This window comes from Notamacropus eugenii, chromosome 3 (genome assembly GCF_028372415.1).
Source record: "Notamacropus eugenii isolate mMacEug1 chromosome 3, mMacEug1.pri_v2, whole genome shotgun sequence".
In the NCBI taxonomy this organism is placed as follows: domain Eukaryota; kingdom Metazoa; phylum Chordata; class Mammalia; order Diprotodontia; family Macropodidae; genus Notamacropus; species Notamacropus eugenii.
In genome coordinates, this window is record NC_092874.1 from 331,966,427 (window position 1) to 331,992,484 (window position 26,058).

Sequence of the window (26,058 nt, forward strand, 5' to 3'; positions counted from 1 at the left end):
CAATAACAACCAAAAACACAGCAAAAAGATATGACTTGTTCTCTCAGACTAGACAGACTGATGAAGGTTGGTTGTCACAGGTCACATGACAAACAGGAGAGAATGCGCAGTGGCAACACACCCGGCAAGTTCATGATGGGCACAACAGTCCTTAGTGAAAGGCGGGTTAAAATGTGAAAATGTGTTTAACAGGGATGCATATAAGATTGCATGCCATCTTGGGGAGGGAGTGGAGAGACAGAGGGAGAAATTTTGTAACTTATGGAAGTGATTGTTGAAAACTGAAAACAAATAAAGTAATACAGAAATACTGTATTAAAGGAAAAGTAAAAAAGAAATTAGAAAATTAGAAAAAAGAAAGGCAGGTTAAGTGGGGCATGGACAAAAACAGTTGTTACATCTTTACTTTCTTTTACATCCTCTGCATTTTTCGTGGGCCACTGGAAATCCTTGGGCAGGCTGCAAGTGGCCCACAGGGTGTATGTTGTGCAGGTCTGTTCTAGAACCATAAGCTTCAGACTACTCAGTCACAGACCGCACAACTATACAGTCAATCAACACACCTTTATTAAGTGCCTAGTTGTGTTGGTCCACTTTGGAGAGGACCATGACATGGGGGAAATGATGCCGTGACTTGCAGTTGATTTTGATTTGAGTGAGAAAGGGCTGTGCAAGGACACCAGCCTCACTTTCTCCTCCAGAGCCATAGGAATCCAGTGATTCGAGATATTCTAGGATCACTGGAAATGGCCCAGGATGCAAGAGGAGACCCTGGCCCCTTTCAAGTGCTCCCTTAGAGTGATGTAATACCCATTCAATGAATAGGCCTCTTTAAGAAGTGAGTCAAGGGATGGCCCCTTTAATTAGAAAAAAAGACAAAAAAATCAGGCTGGGAGGGGAAGCCTGAAGGGGGCTGTTCCAAGGAGAAACAGTTACCAAGGACTTTCACTCTAAGTCAGGAGGGGCCAAAGTACAAAACACAGCCATTAAGTGGAGCTTGGGCAGGAACCTATTGGGGTGCAATCTAGGAGCTTCAGAGTGAACTGGGTTTAAAGTTTGGTGAAGGAAGGGAGGGAGGGAGGGAGGAAGGAGGGAGAGAAGGAGGAAGGGAGGAAGGAGGGAGGAAGGGAGGGAGGAGGGAGGGGGGAGGGAGGGAAGGAGGGAGGGGGAAGGGAAGAAGGGAGGAAGGGGGGAGGGAAGGGAGGGAAGGGAGGGAGGGAAGGGAGGGAAGGAGGGGGGGAGGGGGGAAGGGAAGAAGGGAGGGAGGGAGGGGGGAAGGGACGAAGGGAGGGAGGGGGAAGAAGGGAGGGAGGGGGGAGAGAAGGGAGAGAAGGGAGAGAAGGGAGGGAGGGAAGGGAGGGAAGGAGGGGGGGGGAGATGGATGCGAGGCACCGTGTGGGGAAGAAGACACCAGACCTTCCTGCACCTAGCACGCTCAAAGAAGGCAGAACCTAAGGTTGCACTGGTAGATGGCCCTGCCAGGGAGCTGAGGCTTTCCAGTCTTCAGTGGGGGGGCGCGCAGGGGGAGGACGGAGCTCTCGCCCTCCTGGGACCCCCACTGTCAGCCCCCCCGATGAGGCCGCAGAGAGCCAGAATGGCTTCGAGAAGAGAACGGCCAGATTAGGACGACGGCCTGAAGGCCTCTGGCACGCAGCGCCCCCCCGCCTCCCCAGGATGAAGTAGCAGAAGGCCTAGGCCCGATTCCAGGGTAGAGCCTGCTCTGGGTAGGGGTGCAAGGGGGTCTCCAACGCTTTCTCCCTTAGGCCGAGGCCGGAGGCGGGGAGCCAGCGCAGACTCCAGCAAGGTGGAAGGGAGGTGCAGAACGGGGCGGAGACTCCGAGGGGACCCGCCCGGAGCGCAGGAAAGGTGCCAGGCCACAGTTTGCGCGGCGCGCGTTTCCCTCAAAGGCGGCGGACGTCTGGGGCTGTGACACCCGCGCCTCCCAATCGCGCACAATGAAGCAAGGCTGAGCGCCGGAAGTGGGGCCGAAAGAAAACAAGACCGAGCGGGGACCGAGGCCGGAAGAGGTGGGGGCTCGCTACGGAGGCGGTGAGTGTGTACCTGAGGGGGATGGTGGGGGGGCAGAGGTCTGGGTGGGCTCCCTTCTTCCCCCAGCCGCTCTCGCTCTTGCCCTCGGTCCTCGGCCTCCCCCGCTGCGGCCGCGGAGCCCGAGGGCACCGGCGGGGCCGGACAGGCCGGGCCGGTCCCCGGGGCCGGGCCGGGGGCACTGTTGGCCCCTGTCCTCGCCCTTCCCCCGCGCCCCCCGGGGCAGCGTCCCGGGCCGGGGCGCTTCCCCAGGGCGGCCCTGGCGGAGTCTGCTTTGTCCCACTTTGTTCGCTGGGGACGGGACAGGACGGGGCGGAGGCTCTTGCCCTTTGGGGTTAGGGGCCCCCCTGGTGGGGAGTGAAGGCCGCCCCGGCGGGGTTCTTCCTCCCCTCTCCCCTCTTCTTCCGGCGATGTGGAAACAGGAAGATTAGGGTCCAAGGGAGACCTTGGCGCTCGTAGGGAGGAGCGCTGCCTTTCAGGTCCGCAGGGTCTGGGTTCGAATGTAGACTTTGCTGCTTTACTTCTATATGCGAACTTGGACGAGTTCTTTAACTTTGCTGGCCTTTGGTTTTCTCCTCCGTAAAAAGAGATTTGGCCAAAAGTCAGCCAGCCTTGCGTCTCTGCCTTTGAGAGATCTGAGACGGCTGAAGGGTCCGGTCCGTACGTACAAAAGAACCGGACACACAGCAGGGCACCCCTGCTTAGGACCTGGATGGGCACGGCGTGGTCTGTGACCGGGAGGTGTCAGTGGGGAGAGGGTGCGGAGAGCCTGGTGCGCGCCCCGGCGTGCAGCGAGGGCAGGCTGGAGGGACGGAGCCCGAGAAGGGGCGGCCGGCCTGGGCCCCGGAGCTCCGGAGCTCCGGAGCGGAACCTTAGTAACCCGAGAAGCTGGTTAAATGCGTGATGTGCAGTGGGGTTGAAGTCCTCTTATCCAGATAGTTTTGCAAAATGGATTCCTGGACCCCAGGTCAGGACCGGACTGTAGGGAGATCCGTCTCCCACCTCTTGGGGAGGAAGTGTGGGTTAGAAGTAGAATTTACTTTTTTTTTTAGGACATAACCAGCGCAACACAAATTGGTTTTTCTTGACCACATTCACTGCAAGGGAGGGTTTTTATTTGATGATGATTCAGAAAGCAAAAGAAAAGAAAGAGCATCAGTGAAACGTTTTAAAATATGTGGAAGAAGTTCAAAAGGACTCGCACAAATAATCAGTGTTATTTTACTATGTTATTTAACTACGTTAAATTTTAATGTGTATTTAAAAAGCCGTATGTAATAGATTCAGTATTTTAGATACAATTCTGTTTTTCTGGTCCTTTTAATATATGGTAATGTTCATGTTCATGATTTTCACAATCTTACAAAGTAAAGGATTCTAATTAAAATAACCTCTTAAGTCAGAAAGTTTTACCAAGAAATTCTCTTTGTTTAATAAAATCTGAACTATGGCATTTCACTAGTTAGCTATAAATGAAAATAAGGTTACTTTGGGTGTTATTTGCTATTTTTATAATACTTTTGTGAAACTTGGCAAAACACTTAGAATTATGAAATCTCAGAAATCAGTTTCTCTAAATATGTGAATAATAATGTTTTTTCAAGATTGTGAGGAAATAAAACTTTTAGCAAAATAAGTTGCTTCATTATAATGTGTAAATTTGTATCACAGTAACCTACATGTTTTAAAGTCTGTGAATCAATTATGTTACAAATATACTATTTTAACCAGAGAATATTATGCTTACCACAACAGTACACTATGTCTGCTGTCAAAGACAATTTCAAGTCTAGTCACATTATAAAAAGTGCTCTCTTATAAAGACTGCTTAAAATTTAGTTTAAATTACTTTATAGTAATATATAAATAGCCAGGATACTATACTAGCACAAAACTATTTGTCCTGCCTCCTCCTCCCCACGCTCCTCTTAACATAGTAGAAGAAACGGAACAATGACTTGTAATCGTTTTTGTTACCTTCTTTAAAGTAACATACTGTTCAGGATGTACCTTCCAGTTTAATCTGTTCCCCATCACCTCTGATGTTAGTTTAGTGGGAGAGGCAGAATAATGTAGGGTAAAGAGCTACACAGTTTCTGGATGGCATGAGTTCATACCCTCCCCATACTTAGTCCTTTGCAAACATAAAAAGTGTTATGTATATTTCAGTGATTAAAAAGCCTTCTGGTACTTGTGTAGTAAATTCGTTCATTTTTTATATATATGTTATAATATATATGCATAATAATACATATAGTATAATGTTATTTGTTAAAATAAACTACTAAAAAAATTTTTCAGGTACCTGCAAAGAAAACTGAAGAGCACAGACGATGGGAGATGCAGCAAAACCTTGTTTTTTCAAGCGAAATAAAGAACGTGGAATTATAGAAGATAATTTCAGGAGGGCTTCTCCACAACCAGACTATTTAATAATGGATGATTCTGGTAATGGACATAGTAGTAAAACAGAAAAAGGCCTTCCCCTAAAAAAAGGAACACCAGGGAACTATGGGAACAGCCCCAGAAAAGGACCACATGCTATTTCCAGCAGTCCAAATGTACCTAAAAACATGGGTCACGCTCAAGGAGCAAGAACAAGTGACAGCCACAAAGATAACATTAAGAGATGGCTCTCTGATGAATTGAATGAAACAGACAACTGGTTAGATTTCAGAACTGGCTCTAAGACTCCTGTTATAAACCGACCAAGAAAAGACACATTTCAGGAAGGTGAAGATGGCTATAGATGGCAAGATGGAAGAGGATGCAGAAGTGTAAGATGGCAACATCAGAAAGACCTAACAAACATAGAAATTTCAGAAATGCAAACAGGAGGCTCTGGTAATATACCCCAACTTCTGCAGTTAAAACCCCAGTGCAAGAATGTCTCTTCATCTAGCATTTTCTTATCTAAACGAATTCTTATTGCTGTCAGCAGTGCATTTCCATTTTTTCATTTCAGTGCTGCTTTCCAAAAAGTAGTCATTTAAAGTATTATTTTAAGAAATACAATCATGACATTTGGACAGCAGCAGAATAGTTCATGTCCTGGTCCTATTTGGGATGTAATGTGTCATGGTGATCATTTTGTTTCTGTAAAGTGATCCATTTAGAAAGTCAGAAATACAGATAAAAGTTTCGATGCTTAGTTTCTGGAAACACTGAAACCTCTTTTAAAGGATCCTCATGTGGTTGATACCAGTTATTCAGAACGAACCATTAATTAATTATAAGATTTTCCAAAATGAAACGCAGGTAATTTCTTTGAATGTTTTAACTATTTCTGTAACCATCTGAGTCATAATTTTTTATCAGATGTACAATCTTGAATTAGATTAAAAAGTTTAATCATATAGAACAAGACTCCTGACTACTTGAAGAAATTGGTTGGGGTGTCATTAGGAATTGTTAAAGGCGTACTAGATAAATGCATACAAAAAAAGCCATGATCTTATTATCATATTATTGTCTATTGCATCATAGGAAATTGTATTAGGTTATTTGGGTTTAACAGAAACAAAAGAAAAAATATACATAGTAACTCCCTAATAGTTTGTTTGAATTCTTATTTTGCAGATAAAGAAACTAAGATGCAATTAAAGCATTCCTGAGGTCAGAGTTAATAATTGGTAGAACTAGGTGCAATCTAAAGTTCATTAGTTAATTTATCATATACATAACATAAGACATTAAGAGAAAGCTGAAATTATGTTGTTTTTTTGAAGTAGGAGACTTTCATTTTGCATGTTAAAAAAAATTTGATGTTTCTGTTACTTCCACCTTCATGCAAGGAATATAAGTGATATTTTATGCAGAAAAGGGAAGACCGTCAAATTTATTAGAATTCTGTAGTTGGGGGCCTTAAGAACAAAACAAGATAACAAAGAACATTTTTAAAGTTGCTGTCCATATTTGCAGTCTCTGTTCTTAAGCAGCTTACAAATTTGAGACAACATTTCCAAAGGCATTGCCAGAGAAAAGTATTCAGACTGAAAAAGTCTTTTGTTTTTGTCTCTGTTCTTAAAAGTAAATTCTGTCATTTTAACTGTTTTGAAAGAGGATTTGTCCTGGTCCTCTGAATTCATCAGCTTTGGGATGGACACTCCCCTGTGAAAACTCTGCTTCTACCAATGCAGAGAAACAGTTCTTCAGCCTTAGAAGGTTACTCAGGATAGAAAGCACATTGTGCAGAATCACACAGCCAGCGTATGTCAGAGGTGATCCTTACAGCTCTCTATCTACTACTTAGTGCTGCTGCTCCAGAAACATCCTATTGGGGGTGGGGAGTGAGTACCTATTATATATTTGTATATAGTAACACAATGTCAGTGATATTGCCTAAAATAAATCCACTCAGTTGTAATCTCTCAAGCCAGGAAGACCTGCGTTCAAGTCCCATCTCTGATGTCCTGGCTATGTGTCCCCGGGCAAGTCACCAAACTTCCCAGTGCTCAGTAACTCTTGAAAGAAATGCTGCCGAGCCTTGGCAGAGGCAGTGGGAACTTTGTACACCAGTGAAGTTACAGGGCCTGTCTCTGCCAGATTGATTCATGACTTAGAGATGAAATCATGCATGAGAGAGAGAGATGTAAATCTTGTTGTTTAAGGTAGAAAAGCAAATTTTTGCATAACGAAAGTACATTTTTGGATGAGATCTGTGAATCCATTGAGCAAACTACATGTGCAGAAAGCACATGTTAGTAATCATTTCTTCTTCTGTGAAGTGTGGATCTGTTACCGGTTGCTTTTCCTGCCTGGTGCCCTTACCTCATACACAGTCTAGCATTGGTCAAGTCTGCTTATGTTTTAAGAATAAAATGTTGACAAGAGGCTTGATGAGACTTCCCACCTATGAAAATTTGAGACTCAGACATGCTATGCATTGATTCTAGGCTTGTTCTTGAGTTGTTTTGAGGCAGAGATTTTCTGATTACTTTTTATGATTGTGCTTCAATGTCTTTCCTCATGGTAACTGAATTCTGGTCAGATATCAACAGTAATCAAGCCTCCTCCATTGTCATGTAGACAGTGTGGTTGGTGTTAATGTCAGTTTCTGTAGAAAGAAGCTACTAATGTCCAGACATAAGGATAATTAATTGTTTGGATGTGTTAAGTAAGTTACAGAAGATAATAGTTTTAACATGCTGGTAATCCAAGTGACCCTGAAGAAGAAAATTGGTATAAAAAAACTTAGTGCCATGTACAAACTAAATGGTTCTCAGACTTCTCCTGCTACCTATTTCTACCCACTAAAAGTCCTCCAAGAATATAGCCCAAAGAAGCAAAGCCAGTGGATAGATCTCATTATTGTTAACTCCTCCCCACCTCAACAAATTTGGATGTTACAGATAATCATAAAAACTGCATTAATGTAAATATTCATTATTACCTTGTAGTTGAAAAAAATCGCTGTGTGATTAAGAAAGTATAATTCAGACATAGTCATTGACGGAAGATTACATTGTTAAAAGGTGGGGCAAATGACAGTGGAGCCACACCTGAATTAAAATAATTCTTGATATGTTCTAAGAAGCTTTTGACAATATTGAGTGTTGCAAATTTGGGCCTAGATAACCACTTTCAGAACAATAAATTTTGACGTAATTCCAGAGCATTTGACTGCTAATACGAATTCCTTTTGGAATATTTACAAGAAAATTTCAGTATTGTTTTAATTTCCTGACCTAATTTTTTTTTTTTTAACTTTTAGGGGAAATGGAAGAAGTATAATTGTGGGATTGTATTAGATAATATCATTGTTAGTATATCCACTTATAATTGCAAAAATATAGAGGTTACTTTTTTAAAATTACTCATAATGGCATATAGCATCATAGCTTGAACTTAGTTTACTTCTTTGCTTCCTATTGTTGAGATAATTTACGATGATTTTATGAAGTTGGGAAACCATTTGAAGGTGCAGCTTTTTATCTAGAAACCTTGCAGATATATCTTCTTGCTGATCTCACTGAAGGAGTCTTATGATTATTGCTACTTAGAAAAGAAAAGGAAGGAAGGATATAAGTACTTACTATATGCCAGTCCTGTGCTAAGGGCTTTATCATTGTTATCTCTTATACTCCTTACAATGATCATGCTGGGAGATTATCCCCATTTTACAGTTGAAATTGAGGCAGGCAGGTTATATGACTTGCCCAGGGTTATACAGCTAGTAAGTAACTGAGGCTGGATTTAAAACTATGTCTTCCTAATTACAGGATAATGGATGTATTTTTAAATCTCATAAATAAGATGCTTCACTTCCTAAAATAATTTTTTTCCCTTAATTCTCTCCCTAAAACTTTCATTTTTTTATAACACTGTCCTTTAAAGTTTTTTGTTGGGGACTTTCCTTTGTACTACTTTTCAACTGTACTTTCACCAACTTCCTTTTTTACTTTTTTTCCCCAACAGTTGGCGATAGTATTTTTAGAAGGTTTGCAGAAAATATAATTTATGTTTATCATATGGTGGTATAAGCAGAGTGTACACTCTTGTCAACAATTTTTTTGTTGGCTTGTTTTGGTTTGGAATGAAGATCCAAGGCCTCCAACTGCCACAGAATTTTTCTTTTAAATGACTGAGTCATTGCTGGTCTTGCACATATGGTAGGACTGTATGTACTGAGTTATGCTGCTTACTTGACTTAGAAATAGTGTGTATTTTTCTGTTGATTTACATTTCCGAAGAATAATTTTTAAAACTACTCTTTGACCTATCAGAATTAGACCTCGAACTTGAGGTTCAAATAGCTTCATTTTTAGAGCAATGCAGGGACCTCTCCAGAGCTGCATATAATCAAATAATTTTTTAAAGTTTAACCCCATAATCCTTGTTTCAGTCCCATAAATGGATGTTTACATTTAGTAAGAGGAGCCAATTATTTGTTTGGCCTGAGGGAAATGAATAAATAAATTTATTTTTGGAACAAAATTTTATTTTGATAATATTAACTCTTCCCCTTCCTCTTATTACTTAAAATATGTAAACTAAGTAGATAAAGATGGATGGAGAAAAGTAAAAATTTGAAGAAAATAGGAAATAGTTTAATGCTGTTAAGTGTTAGTAAGAATTCATATGTTCTGGCTTTTTTTGGTCTCTAGACTTTGGGGTGTTTTATAAATTGCTTTTTGGTGAAAGATTTAATAGTGAAATACTGTATTTCTTTTCTAGTGTGTGTTTTATTCATAAGTCTCTGACGTGGGTTATTTGGTTTTTGTTTTGTTTTTTACTCTGTTGAGTTAAAAATTAAAGCTTGTCTGAATTCAGTTGAACAGATTTTTGAAGCACCTCTTACGTGAAGGACACTGCTATGTGCTAAGGATACAAATGTTTTAAATAATATAGTTCCCTCCAAAACATCTTATAATCAAGTAGAAGTTGACTTTTATCTGAATAGTATGTACAGACATGCTTTCAGAAGTCATAACCTTTACTCTAAAGTTTCTTTTCCATTAAACCACATGGAAAGAATAAAAAATAATGACTTGATTTTTTTACTTAAGGCTTTCCATTTTCTAAGCATGCCATAAAAATTCATGATGAACAAAAACCAAAAGCTGAATACTGTGTGATTATAATATCCAAGAAACTTGGTCTTGCAGAAGAGTTCAGAAAATACATCTCCTTATCTTTGCAGAGGTGGAAGACTATGGATATGGAGTGTTGAATGTACTGTCAGATTAAATTGTGTTAATTGGTTTGACTGAACTAGTTTTTTTCCCCCCTCATATTCTTTGGTATAAGGAATGGCTTACTCAGTAGGGGATGCATAAATTTAGAAATCACTGTGATGTAAAAACAAAAGATTTAAATTAAAATTTCAGGAAAGAAACTTTTATATACCTTATGAAGGATTGAAATATCCAGATGAGGTACTTAAATGTTCAAGTGAGCTGACTACAGGAAAGCCACTATCTTTTCTGCTGGTCCATTTAACATCCAGTCTTTTCAGCTAAAATGGATAATTAGTCACACCTAACTTTTTTTAAGTGGAATGCTGCTAATGAAATTCATTTTAACTTAAGAAAACAAGAAGCCAAAGAAACCCAGAAAATCGAGGAGAACTAGAAAAGAAGAGCATGATCAAGAGGAAGACATGGACGGCCCTGTTATAGATGAGTCAGTGCTGTCAATGAAAGAATTACTGGGCTTACGACAGGCTGAGGAGAGATTAAAGAGAGACTGCATTGACAGGCTAAGAAAGGTAATGTTTTCTCACATACTTTCATTAACAACAAAAGGTTGAAATTATTTAAATGTTGCTTTTCTATCATTAAGGATCAAACACTACATGTTAGACCTCATTCAGTCGAATTAAATTATGTGTAGTTAGTGATATGGAATGGTAAATAAAGTTAATTTACTCTGCTGCTTTTCAGGAAATAAAGTGGAACTAACTTTTGGGCTAATTTATGAGTGGCAATATTTATCTCTTTCTAAATTTCAGCGCTCACGAAACTACCCCACAGCAAAATACATATGCAAACTCTGTGATGTCTTAGTTGAATCCATTGCATCTGCTCATAAGCATATCAAAGAGAAAAGGCACAAGAAAAACATAAAGGTAAGTTAATATGTAACAGTTTGATTAATATGCACAGAAATTTATATTTTGTTATCAGTTGTCATTTTGATATTCATATCTTTCTCTACATTAGCACCCCAATTTTGCAGCCTTTGCTAGGGTCATGGTAGGAGACTGTGCCTACTGCCTAATGACCAGCCTAGCTAAATATGAAGAAGTTCATCACCAGAACACTTGGCCACTCAGGGATAAAGTCTTCGGCTACGGTAATAACACATAGGCTAGTGATAGACTGAACCTGTGATCTCATTGATACAGGGACTTCTCCCAGATGAGGAAACTCCCTTTAACAGTGCAGATGGGCACCTTCTCTGCAACTTGTGATTTTAGAGAGTTGCTTAGAGTGCTGAAAGGGTAAAGGACTTGCCCAGAATCACACAGCCAGTATGTGTCAAAGACAGGACTTGAACCCAGGTCTTATTGGCTTCAAGGCCAGTTTCCTCTCCACTATTCCATGCCTGACGTGAGGTAGATAAAAATTGGCCCCCAGGCCTGTGCAGTTCCCTTCTACTTGTGTTCAGTGGTGGCAAAAGGAAAGTATGTGTATTGACCATCTAAGGATCGTTGACTTGTTGCTGCTTATAAGTTTGAGATCTTTATCCGGTGACCCAGGTCGTAAGAACTGAGGTTGGAATCAAACAGAAGAATGATGTAGACCCAGGTTCTCTTTGTAAGAATGAGTCAAGGAGTTGGCAGGGCTGGTGTTATTCAAAGGACAGCAAAAATGTCATTTCATGAAATACCTGATCATCACATCTTGGCCAAATCTCCTGCTAGAAACAGACAAAGGGGACTGCCATGAGAGTGACTGTAGCCTGTGTGCTGACATTTCTTGCAGAGGAGAAAGGACGAAGAACTTGACAAGTTCCTCAAAACCAAGTGAACATAGACCTTGATACTCAGTGGCACAGGGAAAACAGCCAAAAAATGTGTTGGAAAATATGGTTCAGGATTAAGAAATTAAAGAGACCAGAGGCAAATAAATTACTCAGAAGCCTCACATATGGATCATCAATACTTGTTACAGAAAGCATCAGAAGGCATTGGGTAGGACAAACACTAAACAATATCAGTTGGGGTTTTTTTGTTTGTTTTTTTATGGAATTGACCATATCTAAATAGAAAAGAAATGTCTTGTTACTAAAGTTGGACTCCTTTTAGCACTATCTGTCAGCGTGGCATTCAGGTCATTGACTTCCTGGAGGTAGTGTGGTATAGTGTTGGACTTGAATGAGGAAACCTGCATTCAAATCCTGCCTCAGATACTTGCTAGCTGTGTTCATGGGCAAGTAATTCAACCTCTTAGAGCTTTAGTTTCCCAATCTATAAAATGGGGCTAATTCTATCACCCCAGCTCACAGGGTTGTTGTGAGAAAAGTGTTTTTTGAATTTCAAAGTGCTACCTACATTCAATTATTGTTATTACAGCAAAAATAAAAATTAGTAAATTCGAAAAAAGATAATGGTACACTATATGTAATTACAGTAGCTCCTACCTAACATTTGAACAAGTTTTGGGAAATGGATAATAATAAATAACAATAATGGATAAATAAATAGATAATAATAAATAATAGATATTAATTCTGATTATCGCTATTTCTTAGGAGAGTTTAACCACTTTTCAGATCACCACAGCAAGGAGACCACAAGAATTTAAATATTGTCTCAGCCAGAAAACACTTAAAATCTTTGCTCAGTGGAAAAATATGATAGCCAAGCACATCATCAGTTTAGAATACAAGTTCATTTGCTTAATGTTGTGCAGGTGAATATGGAAAGATTATGAGCAGTTTTGCTTCACAAAATAATGAAAAAGCATTGGAAAAAAACAATTCTGCAGAAAACTTAGTGTGAGCCAACTAGTGTAATAAAAAAATCTGCTAGCATTTTATATTAATCTGTTAATAGAGGACCAACACATTTGTCCTTTTAATAACTGATAAGGAAGTAGAAATGGCACCCAAAACAATGAAGTCAAGAAGCACATCTGAACAGATCAAATACATTCAGAGGAAATAAAGATGGCAGAACAGTTTTAGAGTCATTTAGATCCTTTTCCAGTATCTCTCAAAAGACCATTCCAAAAGGTTAAAGATGGCATTATTACCAATAAAAGACAAGGAGAGTCAGTAAATACCAACCCATACACCTATCCTTATCTCCTTAAAATCTTGGTAAGGATAGGCTGTACACATACAGAGACTATTATTGATGAAAATAGAAAGAGGGAGTAGGCAGAATTTCACAAAACATGCTCTACAGAAAACCACATCTTCACAGTCACACAATATAGAGATAGAGAAAACAAGATTTTACTCTTGTTTACTACAAGCAAGTGTTTGAATCAGGGTGTATAGCACTTGGTGTAGTTCATGACTGTCTCCCAGGCATCAGTGTCACACAGAGTTCTTTGATGTATGCCACAGAGGTGATGTTGCTAAATGAGTCTCGGATGGTCAGTTCCATAAGCATATGCTCAACAAAGGTATTCACCTGTGTGCCAAAGATTTCCTTGTGCAAAGTCCAAATAGGAATTCTTTATAGGAGACGTATCACAAATCATCAGACCTCTGAGTTGGAAGGGATCTTTACAGGCTCTCTAATCCGGCTTAAACCTGAAGAAGCATCTCTTTAAGGGTCATCTAACTTTTGGTTGAAGATCTCTGGTGACGAGAAGACCCCTCTGTCCCTTAGGACAGCAGCTCGGTCACTCTTAGATGGCTGCAGTTGTCTCCATTACATCAAGCCTAAATTTGTGTCTTTACAGCTTGCTCCTTATTTGACCTTTGGAGCTGAATAGAGCAAGTGTAGTCCTTCTTTCACATGACAGCTTTTCTGATATTTGAAGATGGCTGCCATGTTATTCCTCAGTCTTTCTAAATATCCTTATGTCCTTCATTCAGTCTTCATATAGCATGAATCTTAAAGCCCTACAGCTGGTATGGTCAGGGAGGCCCAAATTTGGAGCCACTGATCTTGATATGAATTCTTGCCATGTTCTTGGTGTAAATTGTTTCTGCCTAGTCCTCAGTTTTCTCTTGCATAAAATAAAAGGGTTGGAATCTTGGTGACTATTCTCTGAATGCTTCCTGGTTTCTCAGATATTCTAGCTATGATCTGACCAGGTCAAAGTGCAGTTTGCCTCCCCAGCCCTGCACCTTTTGTCTTCCTTGATGCAGTCTAAGATTCTGTTAGCTAAAATCTTCAAATCTTTTTCAGATGAACTGTTTCCTAGATACAGTCGATTTTCACTTTATGTAAGTGAACTGTTCTGCAAACCTCTACATAAAGTAATTTTTAGGTAATGTGAATGTGGGAAAGGGAGAAAAGAACGGAGATAGAATGGGGGTCATGGGCCAATGTAAGGAGGGGTCCAACACATGGGGACCAGGAACAGAGAAGTGATAGCAAGAGGATGAACATGCAGGGGAGCCAGGGACAGGCTTGCAGAACAGGGCAGAGGTTTCCTTTCTCTACCCTAAAGATCTGAAGCCAAGCCCCCCTCCAGTGGTTTCAGTCTCCAGGAGTCTTCTTCTGCTTTTACTTGGAGGTATTTTTTTAAGGTTTTGGTTTGGTTTTTTTTTAAGACTTTTCTGGTTGGGGTATGGGAGGCTGTGGAGTGCCACGCTGAGGGACAAGAGCAGAGAGAGAGCACAGTACTATACTGTAAAGTTAGTATGGGTGCTTTTTGGGAATGTGGATTTAAGTTGAACATGCATAATGTATATTTATGTAGAGCAAGAACTGTCTGTATACCTCTACTAGTTTGTGCTTTGTGTGTATACATATCTATATACACATACGCACATATATCTGCATGTCTATATTAACACCAGTATGTTTACATTTTCCCCATTGAACTTCATCTTATTAGATTTGGCACGGTATTCTAACCTTTCAAGAGACTCTTCAGATTTGACTAATCCATCATATTAGCTATCCCTTTACAAATTCCTCCAACTCTCCACAGAAGGCTTTCCATATTGACATCAAATTGTTAATGACTATATTCTTATCATCCAAACAACTCTGAATCCACCTAATTTTACTATCGTCTAACCCACAGTTTCCCTAGAATAGTATGAGAGACATTCTTTTTGTTTTTCTATCCTTAGCACCTTGCATAGTGTTTTGCATATAATAAGCATTTGATAAATGCTTATTGATTGATTGAGTTAAATTGTGTTCTCTCAGTGTAGTAATACTGTCAAAAAATAAATAAAGTTAGTCTGGTATAATCTGTCCTTGACAAAGCAATGCTGGCTGTTTGTAATTACTGCCTCCTTTTTCGGATGTTCACCAACTAAGCCTTTAGTAATACTTTTTGCCAGCATTTGAAATCATTCTCACTGACCTATAGTTCACAAATTCATTTTCTGTTTTCAAAAATCAGAACATTTGACCTTCTACAATCCTGCAGTGTCTTTCCTATTCTCCATGATCTTGTATAGATTACAGTCAATAGCTTAGTCATCATATCTATCATATCAGTAACATCTGGGCCTGATGATTTAAATTCATTAAGGGTACCTGGATGGTGGTGGTTGTTGTTGGTTTTTTTAGTATCTCGCTATTTATCTTGGGATCAACTTCTTCACCATTTTTTTCTACCCTTTCTAAGTATAAAGCACAGAAAACAGAAGCAAAATAGTTGAGCAACTCTGCCTTTTCTGGGTTCCATTAGTATTTTCTTTTCCCTCAATATACCTAAAAACCTTAAGTCAGCTTATTCTGAATTTTAGCACTCCTAATACTATTCACATAGTACCGTCCCACACTTTTTATTCATTCTGTGTTACTGGTCTTGCTTTGAAAAATTACTGAGTTGTTTCTTACGTAGGCATCCACATTGATCTTTTTCAGTAGGTTCTTTTTTTTTTTTTTTACTTTTCTTTGAAATCTCTCCAGTAATCTAGGGTGCGTGTCAAACTGTGCTCAATTTTCCTCCCCTTCTCTATCACAGTTTCTAGAATGGAGTAGTCACTTTATAAAGTTTTCATCATGTCTGTCAGACAGACATTGGCCTTAGCAGTCAATTCCTACTTTTTTGTAAGAAGCAGTTACAAGATTGGATCCTCCATTTGAAGGATGAGATATTCATTAAAATTATTTGAAAAATTATTAGCTGTTCTTTAACTCTATTACATAAACACATAATTGGAGTAATCCATTATATTATCCTGCCATACTAGGCTTATGGTCTCTTTTGTTCAGTTCACTTAATTTTCTCCTGTCCAGTTAGAATGTAGTATTTCCTGATTTTACTTCCTGCAGATGTGTTCTTTATCATACTTCCATGCTCCAGTTCAACATCATATCTTTGTAATAGACAATTTTAATATGTCCCCTCATTTTCTTATCCTGTCCCTTTTGAATAAGAGAGACCCATCCAGGCCAAAGTCACAAGTCTCATTGTACCAATTCTCTGATGTTTATGAAGTCTAACTTGATTTCTTGCACTTGGATCTCTAGTCTGCCTTCCTTTACACATGCACATGTATACACACACATACACACACACACGCATTTGCATGCATGCTACGCATCTGTACATAGACCACTGGGGCTATGGGTTTTATTCTGAATGCCTCTGCTGCTATCCTTCCAGTGTTGTAAACTGTACTTGATGGATATGCATAAGCAGATTTCTTCCTCTTTTTTCTGCTTAAGGCCTTTTTGTATAGATTAGTAAAACTCCAGGAATGTAAGTTTTTTATTGGTCCTTTGTAAGATACAGTTTACCTGGCACCAGGAGGACGTCATTTCTGTATTTTAATTTGTTACACTAGTGGTAATGAAAACATCATCTCTGCCCGTACGGATTTTAGTTTCTTGCCCAAGGCTGAATAACTTTTAGCAATGCTTTCTAGATTCCTTTTGGCAGTATCATTTGTTCCATGTAATTCAGCATAAGTTGTTAATAGTCATCTAGTTTTACAAGTCTTTAGAGAGTCTTTTCCTCTTTTCTAGATACATGCCTTAGGAAGACAGCTGAAATCTTGTTAGGTTGACAGATAATTGCCTTGCTACCAGTCAGCAGATGGTTACCAACCTCCTTCTAATCTGTTTTACCTTGGACCTTTACTGGATAACCTCTCACCTCGCAGTGTCTATGGTTACGCATCCTCATTGCTAGAACTATAAGTAGCTGTTTTCTCATTATCCCATTCAGCATAGTCCTAAGAGTTCTGTGGCCTTTCTTCTCTTCAGTTTTCCTGGCTCATGTCAGGATTTTCCTATATATTTTCCTGTCCGTTTTTATTTGTTTTCACATTGAAACTGTTCTTCAGTTTTGTGTTTTTCTAAAGAGCACTTTAATTTTCTTAATAGCCTGGAGTGCGTGAAAAGGTCTTCTTTACGTTCTCTTCTGGTACAGATCCTAGCTTATACTTTGAGCACAGATAGCAGTCATTCAGCCATCTCAGAATTATAAGAAATGCTACTCTTTGTCATTCTGTCCTGGAGAACTTCTGTGGCAAACAGAAGTTCTGTTTGTGGGGACCTTTAGCTCCACATTTGTCACTTTTCTTATCACCTTGTTGGAACCCTACCACCTTCATTGCCCCTTGACATTCACACCTAACTTCTTTTTCTTTCTCTTAACCAATTTATCACCCTTACCAACTGCCTATTTTACCAATTTGCTTTTCACCAGCTTCCTGCTGATTCTTACTCAAGCTTCTTTTTACCCCTTGCATCTTTTTGGGTTCCTCTCTTTAGGTCCTTCTAATCCTTCAGGTCAGTTCCTCCTTCTTTGAAAAAGGTCTTCCCAAGATTTCCCTCAACCAATTAAAAATCACAACACCAAAATTCTTCATTGCCTTCAGAATTTTTTTTTCTTTTTTTAGCTTAAGTCTTCCTCCTTCATTCTTCAGCTTAAAGCTCGCAGTAGAGTGATGTGAAATTAAATGCTTCTATTTTGGTATTACTGCTGATTGCAAGTAAATTCTGCAAGCCCCAGAATACTACCAAGAACTCCTCAGTGGGGATCTATTTCTCAAATGAGCTAAATCTATTAATCTACACCTAAAAGATGCCCAAATTAGATGAATAATACTTAATGTCCAGAGGGTGATGTACAATTGGATGGTCAGTGTCTTGAGTTAGTCTGTCATTCAGTATATCTTGGGCACATACTTCAGGTGGGTGGTGAGCTAAGCCTACAGTTGAATAACCTATGTTTTTTTTTAATCCTATCTCCCCATTCTCTCCCAGAGAGCCATCCTTTATAATAAAGAATTTTTGAAAGAGAAAAGAAAAAAAAGATCTGTAAAACTCACCACCAGTACAGTACTTTCAGTGATCCCAAGCTTCTCTCTGACATACAAGTTTGTCTTTTCATCATGAATAATCTTTCCATAATCCCATATGGCTGCAGATTATGGATTTCCATAATCTCAGAAGAATTATAATTACAGATGACCCAAAATACAATGGAAAGACATACAATGGGGCTAAATAGACAGCAACATACTACCACTGATGAATGATTTGTGTACAAAAGCTAGTGTAGAAAGCATAAAGAACTAAGAAAACTATGAACAAATGGCCGGCAATCATGTTGTAATGGTATCCACAGAATTAGACAAACCAGAGAAAGACCTCCATCTAGCATATTAGGCAGATCTTCTGCAAGGTTTATGCACAGACATGTATAAGAATTTCAGGACACGGCAGGGGGACATTTGTACTTTGCTTGAGAGATGATCCCCATACTGTTAACATATTGGATTCATCAGAGTAAGTATGAAGGTGCAGCCTAGTAGCCTACACCATGATTTCTTGATATGTGTGAAATCATCAGTCAGATATTAAGCATATATATCTTTAAACAGTTGTATACGTATACATAGGCTATATCAATATTAAAGGATATCATTTTATAATTAACATTTTTAATGTTTCCTCATGATTCTTTTTATTTCTTCCTACTATCATTTATCCAGATAAAGCACATGTTAAAGCATATATTGAATATGGCTGAAACAAACATCTGGGGAAAGGGTGAGGGAATATAAAAGGGATCTCCAGAAACCTCCCTTGGGCTTTGCCTCAGTGAAGTATTAGAATGAATTAGTGTGTGTTTAATTGTTCTTTCTAAGTGCTTAATCTAACAATTTATCTTAAGGAAAAACATGAAGAACAGCTGCTTACTACCTTGCCTCCACCAACACCCTCCCAGATAAAAGCTATTGGTGTTGCCATTGACAAAGTGGTAGAGGAGTTTGGCTTAAATAATGAAGACTTAGAACAAAGACTTGAAATAAAACAAACCATGGAAAAACTGTTCCATCAGAAGTTACCAGGTATTCTCTAGACTTGCCTTTTGATTTATATAGTAAAAATAGCTCTCTTGTATTACTCACTGGTGGTGATTTTTAACCATTAAGGGAAATGGACATGGTCTGTCCTGAAGCTCTTTCTATATATTGTCCACATCCAAGGTAAAATTACTTGTGCAAGCAGCAGTTAAGGATTCTTCTTCTTTATGACTTTTTTATTAATCATACATGCTAGTTTTTGGTGTCAACACAAAGTTCTCATGTTTTATATCTCTATATTCTATCTAAGTATAATATAGAGTTAGAAAACTTTCCTTTCCACTTTTCACCTATTAAAAATAATTTTGAGTTGAGTGAAAGCCAAAATTTTTGTCATTGGACAAAAATACTATTCTAATACCTCTGTTATATAGAGATGACCCTGGGTTCTCAAAGGCTATATGCTCTTGAGGTACAAGCTCTGGAAGCTTCTACCATGCTAGAAAGATTCTGATATGTTCCTGGGGACAAACTGCTTTTTTTAGACTAGCCTAGCTAAATACTGAGAGACTCATCACCAGTAGACCGGCCACTATGTGATGAATTCTCTGGCCATGGCACTCCATAAAACTAAAAGACAAATTGATCCTTAGTTATAGTTGCTTTCTCCTATGATAATAGCACAATGTTGAAATCACAGTTTTTAGACCATCTATAAAAATTATCTTAGCTGTTGGTACTCTAAAATGTGAGATCATCATCCAGGCACGAGTGACTATGTTGCTAGAGGAACTGAATGTTATCACTACAAACTGTAATAGAAGATAAAATGAAGTTATGGCTAAATGGAAGAAGAGCTCCCAGCTTCTTCTCAGGAAGACAAATAGAAGAGTTGGCAAAACTGATTTTGTCTTATCTTTTATCTTTTTCATCAAAAGCATGGGGCAGTTGGTCATCTTGTTTTTGTTGGATGAGTACAAACAAAAAGACCACCCTGAAGATAATTTTGGTTTATGTATGATCTGTTGCAAAGGAAGAAATTCTTGGAAGACCTTCCAGATTAAGTCAACACAAACATTATCAGTTACTTCAGGGCAGAAATGGTGTGAAGAACAGAGAAAAATATATTAGAAAATACAACTCAGGATTAAAAAAATGAGAGAGGACCAGTGGTTTACAGACTACACAGGTTCACTGCTACATAATACTAATACTTTCTTTGGGAAGAAAGTTGAGAGGCTGTGAGCATAGAAGTGCCAAATTACATAATAAAAAAATAAAATTTGTTATATATTAATAGGGAACAACTATCCATGTTGGAACCTGTTCCCAAATAAATCGTCTCTTTCCATCCAGATCATTGCCTTATCCAAGCAAAGACCAGAAACAATACTTCATCATAAAAATAAATAAAATTAAGAAAGTATGACATAATTAAAACAGCTCCAACATGACGTACAGTCAAAATTTAAATGTTATTGATACAAAAAATAGAAAATGGATAAAGAAACAGACATTGACCCAGACTCTGACCATTTCTTAAGAAAGTTTAATTGTTGTAAACTTGTTGGCCACAATGAGAAGACCAAGAGCCTAAGAACCTTTAGCCAACAATCTCCTTTCCAAGCAGAAAGATGTGGTAGAAACACTTTAGAATATAAAAGCATCTTAAAAAACATTATAGAAGAGAATGGCAGGAGGTTATGAGCAGCGTTACTTCGTAAAACAGGGAGATGCAATGATGGGGGAAACGATAATATTTAGCAAGAAACCCATGTAACGAAGAGCATTTAAGGATGAAATTAGAACAAGGACATTCGATGGGGAGAGGATTCTAGAGAATGAGTAAGATGTATCAAGATTTCTGTGACAGGTTTTCACCTTCAGTAACTAGTAAAATCACCGTTTTGGAACTCCCAAAATCACAGTTACCAATGTATTATGTTAGAAAGCAAAAATGGCACCGAAGAAAATAAAGATGAGAAGAACAGTTGGACAGTATATTCAAAAGAAATCTAATATGAGAAGTGACAAAAATTTGAGTGTATTTCAAAAAGGGGAAGATACTAAATGATTTTTTAAAGTGATCAATAAAATGATAAATATGGCTTGTGGAAATACAGATACATTCCATGCACTTACTGGTAGAACTAGGACTTTTTCTGTAAAATGTTTTATAATTTTACTAAAGTCACTCAACTTTGTGTACCTTTTGACACAATGTAACGGTTACTAGGCATATACTCCAGAGGTGAAAGTTATATCCCACATATCCAAAAACTTTCTGTAGTAGCAAAGAACTAAAAGAAAAGTAGGTGCTTATTGATTGGGGAATGGCCTAACAAGTTGTAATATGTGAATAAGTTGAATATTAATGTGCCGGAAGGAATGACAAATGTGAAGAATTCGGAGAAAATTAAGACTTGCCTAAAATGATGCAGAGTGAAATAAAAGGAGAACAAGGAAAACAGTTTACAATGAGTCTAATAATAGAAAACAAACCAAAAAACACTTTGAAATGCTTCAGAACTCTCAGATTACTGGTGACTTCAGAAGATGATATACGTGTACCTCTTATTCTTTGGCAGACACATGGTGAACTGTAGGTTAAGAATAAGGGATAGATTTTCAGACACAACCAATATGTTAATTTGCATAGCAGGGGGAGAATTTATTTGGATGTGGGAGGTGTTTAGGGGAAATGACAATCATGTAACAAAAAGGAATGAACATCAATAAAATAATATTTAAAGGGGGGAAACAGTCATGGCCATTATTACTATTCAAAAAAGGCAATAGAAAAAAATAGTAATTCCTGATCCATATGCCTGTTTTTCCCATCTCTACAAAATAAGAAAATAAGTCACAAAAAATTGAGAGCATGTTTGATAAAGGTATGAGAGAAAAATGAGCAAGATTTTGCAAATTATATTCTGTGGCATATCATGTCTTATTTATAGTCATGCAGCTTTAGGAATAAACAATCCCACTTAGTGCTTGTTGACTTTAAAAGTACAGCACAATACTCCTGTAAAGGGTCTCCAACAAGATGTCTCCTATGTGTGTATATATATATATATATTACAGTCGTAAAACTGAGTTCAGCAACCTTTTATTCTAAAAGTATTTATTGAATTTAACAACAGAAAACTTTTATAATTAATATCAAACAAGGCATAAAACAGATGTTTGCTAACTAAAGATGCTTGCTGCTGTCATGAAGGATGTCCAGTGTCAAGTCCACATTGAACAGCTGTCTATAATTTTCCTTTCAGATAGTGAGGACCTGCAGATGTTTCCGTTTGTGAATGATATTGTGTTGCTTGCATCATGCCCCAAATATTGCAGCCTCCTAAATAAAATCCACAATCATTCAAAAGCTTGAACCACACAGGAGGAAACTAGGATTTATCAAAAATGTGGTCAGTACTTAGAACTAATCCATCAGTTGTTATATGGAACTTGAACTGCAGATGGACAGTAAACTGAGCCCAGAATTGCAGGGAAGGAAGAGAGCTAGCTGGATTGCATTTGGAAACTTTACATTAACAGTCCCCAAACTTCTCTTTAATAAAAACCAATGTTTTTCACACTGGTATTCTTGCATTGTTCTATGACTGCAAATCATGGACTACCACATTCCTCCAAGGCATTACAGTTGTCAGTTAACCAGAAGACAATGGAGAGATATGTATTGGGCATGAATGGGCTGCAACAGATTACCAGTAAAATATCGTATATAAGCAACAATACTGAAGATTATACTAAATAGATGTATAACCGGAAAAAGAGGAGCATTGCCTAATAGCAAGAGAGAGGCATAACAGACAACTTGCATACTACATTGGTATCAACATAATGTCAAGCTACTTAGAGCCTAGAGTAAAGACCTCAGCAAGTTGTGTGAGCTTGCTGTGGAGTATTGACTTAGAGGAAGGCTTGGACAGTAGGCAAATGAGGTTAGAAGGCATGAATGTGTTGTACTGTGCACTGCTGGAAAGAGCACCTCTAATCAGTGAGATCAAAGATTTATATAGGTATAGAATAAAGGTAAATCTTTGATCATTGTGGCTTTTTCCACATGCAAAAATAAGGTTAGCTAAGCCACAGAGGCAGTATGGTGAAATGGAAAGATCACTGGATTTAGAGTCTCAAGCTCTGGGTTCAAATCCTGGTTCTACTACTGTTAGCTATATGATTTAGAGGAAGTCACTTTTTCTTTCTGGACCTCAGTTTGTAAATTGGTGTTCATTTGTAAAATTGATTGAATTAAATGATCTTTAAACCTTGTGAACTAATTTTTTATAAGAAACAACTGGAAATTAGTTTAGAAAAGGTTTTTTGTGAGTTTATTCATTGTATAACATTGATTTCTTGAATTATCAGCAGTATTACATAACCCCTCCTGTTTTAAAATTTTTTCAGTATGTTTTGTTTTTCCTATGATAGTTTAGGCAAATGATTTATAGGTATAGCTATTACAGCATTATCAAAATAATCATTAATTATGTCTGAAAGAATACTGTTAATTCTTTTGTGCCTTTAACAGTACTGTAAACTGTAAGGCTTATGTGTCCTTTCATAGAAATAAGGGAAATTATTTTTTTTCTTCTTGACATTCTATGTGCCTTACCTTATGCAATAAATACCTTTCTGAAAAATTGGCTGTAAAGTAAATCATTTTCCAGTTATTAAATGGGATAGGCTTATAATGGAAAAATGTTGTAGTCCCAAGAAATAAGTCACATGAAATCAAAAAAACTTTAAAATTACATGTAGGAAAAACAATAATTTTCTGACAAAAAATAGTAATACTCAAAATTAAGTTGCACAGTACAAATAAAGAATATAAACTTAAAATATTTTGCCAGAAACTGCATTTCCTTGAGGCTCGATCTACTGGAAAGGGGGATGTGTCCTGTCTTGTATAGTCTTTTAAATTCAATCTATGCCATTGTAAGTATTCTTAAAGAGTTGTTGTCTCTAAAGTGATTATCTTGTGTAAATATTTTTGTGACATGTTTGTATACTTTGTGAGGTGTTTATTATGAGAATGGTTCAGGTACAAAAGGATCATTTCCATGATTTCTTTCCCAAAATGGTAATAGTTCACATTTTTGTAAGACTTGAAAGTTTACAAACCACCTTCCTCACAACAACCTTCTGAGGTAATAGTATTATAGAATTTAGCTCTGGAAGTAACCTTAGAGGTCATGTAGATTAGCTCTCACCTTACAGATGAGGAAGTAGAAGCCTGGAGAAATTGTGACTTGCCCAGGGTCACATAGCTAATTAGTAAGAGAGCCAGGATTCAGACCCAGGTCCTCTGACTCTAAGTCTGCTGCTTTTTCCACTTCACCACAGTGCCTCTATATGATTAATTATTGACAGGATCTTTAAAAAAAAAATAATGAAAGATGCAACTAAATACGGAGTTAGAATGAAAAGTAATGTTTGTATTTGTTTCCCAACCCTTTTAAGTAAGATTTCAACTATTAAGCCAAAATCAGATTTTACCTTCTATTCATTTCAAAATAATGTTGGTTTTTCAAAGTATTATATTTGAATCTTTAGTCACATTTTTAACTAATGTTTTCTGAAAATTGTGCAAATCTGAAGCTCGCATGAAATACAAGTAAAAAAGACAATTTCTTGGCTTATTAAAGCTGGTATACTTTAGTGATGAAATTAAACTACACTGAACTTGGATACTCCCTCCTTATTTGTCCTGAAATTTAACGTGTATTTGTTTTTATATGTGAATCTATTTAATTTCCTTCCCTCTTCTGGGGAGGAAAAATAAAACTTGTCTCCTTTTTTGGGGGGAAGTGTTTATAAATTAAATTTTGCTGATGAGAGTATTTTTATTTTTAGATTGTTCTTTAAGATTGTATGGGTCATCTTATAGCAGATTTGGTTTCAAAAATTCGGACTTAAACATTGATGTTCAGTTTCCAGCCACTGTAAGTATGAAATTTTTTTCTAAAACCATAGCAAATTGTGATGAAATCTTTGTGAATATGAGTTCTATAAGAATATGTTGTGTTTCCTTTATTTGAACTCGTTCTTTGGAGCAATTCTGGATAATCAGCTTTTAGCTGAAATTGTGCCAGCTTCTTTTCAGATGTTTCAGCTTGTGTCTTGTGGTAGTAGTTCTGCCCAATTTATAAATAACCTTGTTTTCATGAAGCTTTATTTTTAAATTTACATTCTCAATAGCCTCTCCAGATAGCTACCAAGCTGCTATTCTGTTGAATCTGACAATTGCTAGGTTTTGTTCACTTGAAAAAACAAAATTTCCTGGTAATGGGTTTGTTCTTGTTGTTTTTTTTAGTTTTATCCCACAATATCCATGTTCAATAAAACACACTTGTTAAATATAAAACATTGTACTAGGTTACTGTTATGGCTACAAAGATCAGTAAGTTTTGTTCACAAGAAATTTATTTCTATCAGACAGTTCAGTGTTCTTTAATTTTCTAGTCTAATAGATAGCGAACTTTTTGGTCTCAGGACCGCTTTACACTCCAAAACATTATTGAGGACCCCAAAAACCTTTTGTTTATGTGAAGCTATAATTTATTGATTTTTTTTACCATATTAGAAATGAAAACTGATAAATTTAAAAGCATTTATTCATTTAAAACTAACAGTAATAAACCCATTACATGTTAACATAAATAACATTTATATGAAAAATATTTCCCAAAACAAAAATAGTTAGAAGGGTGATATAATTTTACATATTTTTCCAAATCACTTTAATGTCTAGCTTAATAGAAGACAGTTGCATTTTTATCTCTTCTGTATTTAGTTTGTTGCTATATGTTGTTTTGGTTGAAGCATATGAAGAAAATCCAGCCTTACACATACATGTAGTTGGAAAAAGGAGAAGTATTTTAATGGACAGCTAATGTCTTACTATTATTGCAAAAGTAATTTTAACCTAGGAGACCTCTAGAAATTCATGGACCAAACCTAGAAAACTGACATTCCAGTCCAATTGCTCCTTTTAATTTTGTGCCATTTGGTAATAGTAGTTGTGAATCACATCTGTAGTAAACTTTGAAGGGTTCATATTTACCGTGTATTCATATGGTCTATAAAGATTCTGGTAGTAGAATTTTAGTACTGCAAGGGACTTTCAAGATCACTTAG

General features: G+C 37.6%; 1 protein-coding gene across 8 annotated transcripts in view; it reads left to right on the forward strand.

Annotated features, from left to right (window-relative positions):
• The first annotated feature begins 1,921 nt into the window (after nt 1-1,921).
• Nucleotides 1,922-26,058, forward strand: part of TUT7 (terminal uridylyl transferase 7) — a 77,997-nt gene continuing 53,860 nt past the window's right edge. For 4 of the 8 annotated variants that reach the window (XR_011964395.1, XM_072596967.1, XM_072596968.1 and 1 more), the window contains exons 1-6: nt 1,922-2,049; nt 4,348-4,890; nt 10,077-10,255; nt 10,499-10,615; nt 18,768-18,945; nt 24,775-24,863. Coding sequence is in view for 6 of the 8 variants with exons in the window: in XM_072596967.1 (XP_072453068.1) it covers nt 4,380-4,890; nt 10,077-10,255; nt 10,499-10,615; nt 18,768-18,945; nt 24,775-24,863 (1,074 nt within the window). In the remaining 2 variants the exon portion in view is untranslated. Of the gene's footprint in view, nt 2,050-2,414; nt 2,526-2,795; nt 3,014-4,347; nt 4,891-5,282; nt 5,305-10,076; nt 10,256-10,498; nt 10,616-18,767; nt 18,946-24,774; nt 24,864-26,058 lie in introns of those variants that run through there. The other 4 variants (XM_072596966.1, XM_072596965.1, XM_072596970.1 and 1 more) reach the window with 4 other exon arrangements.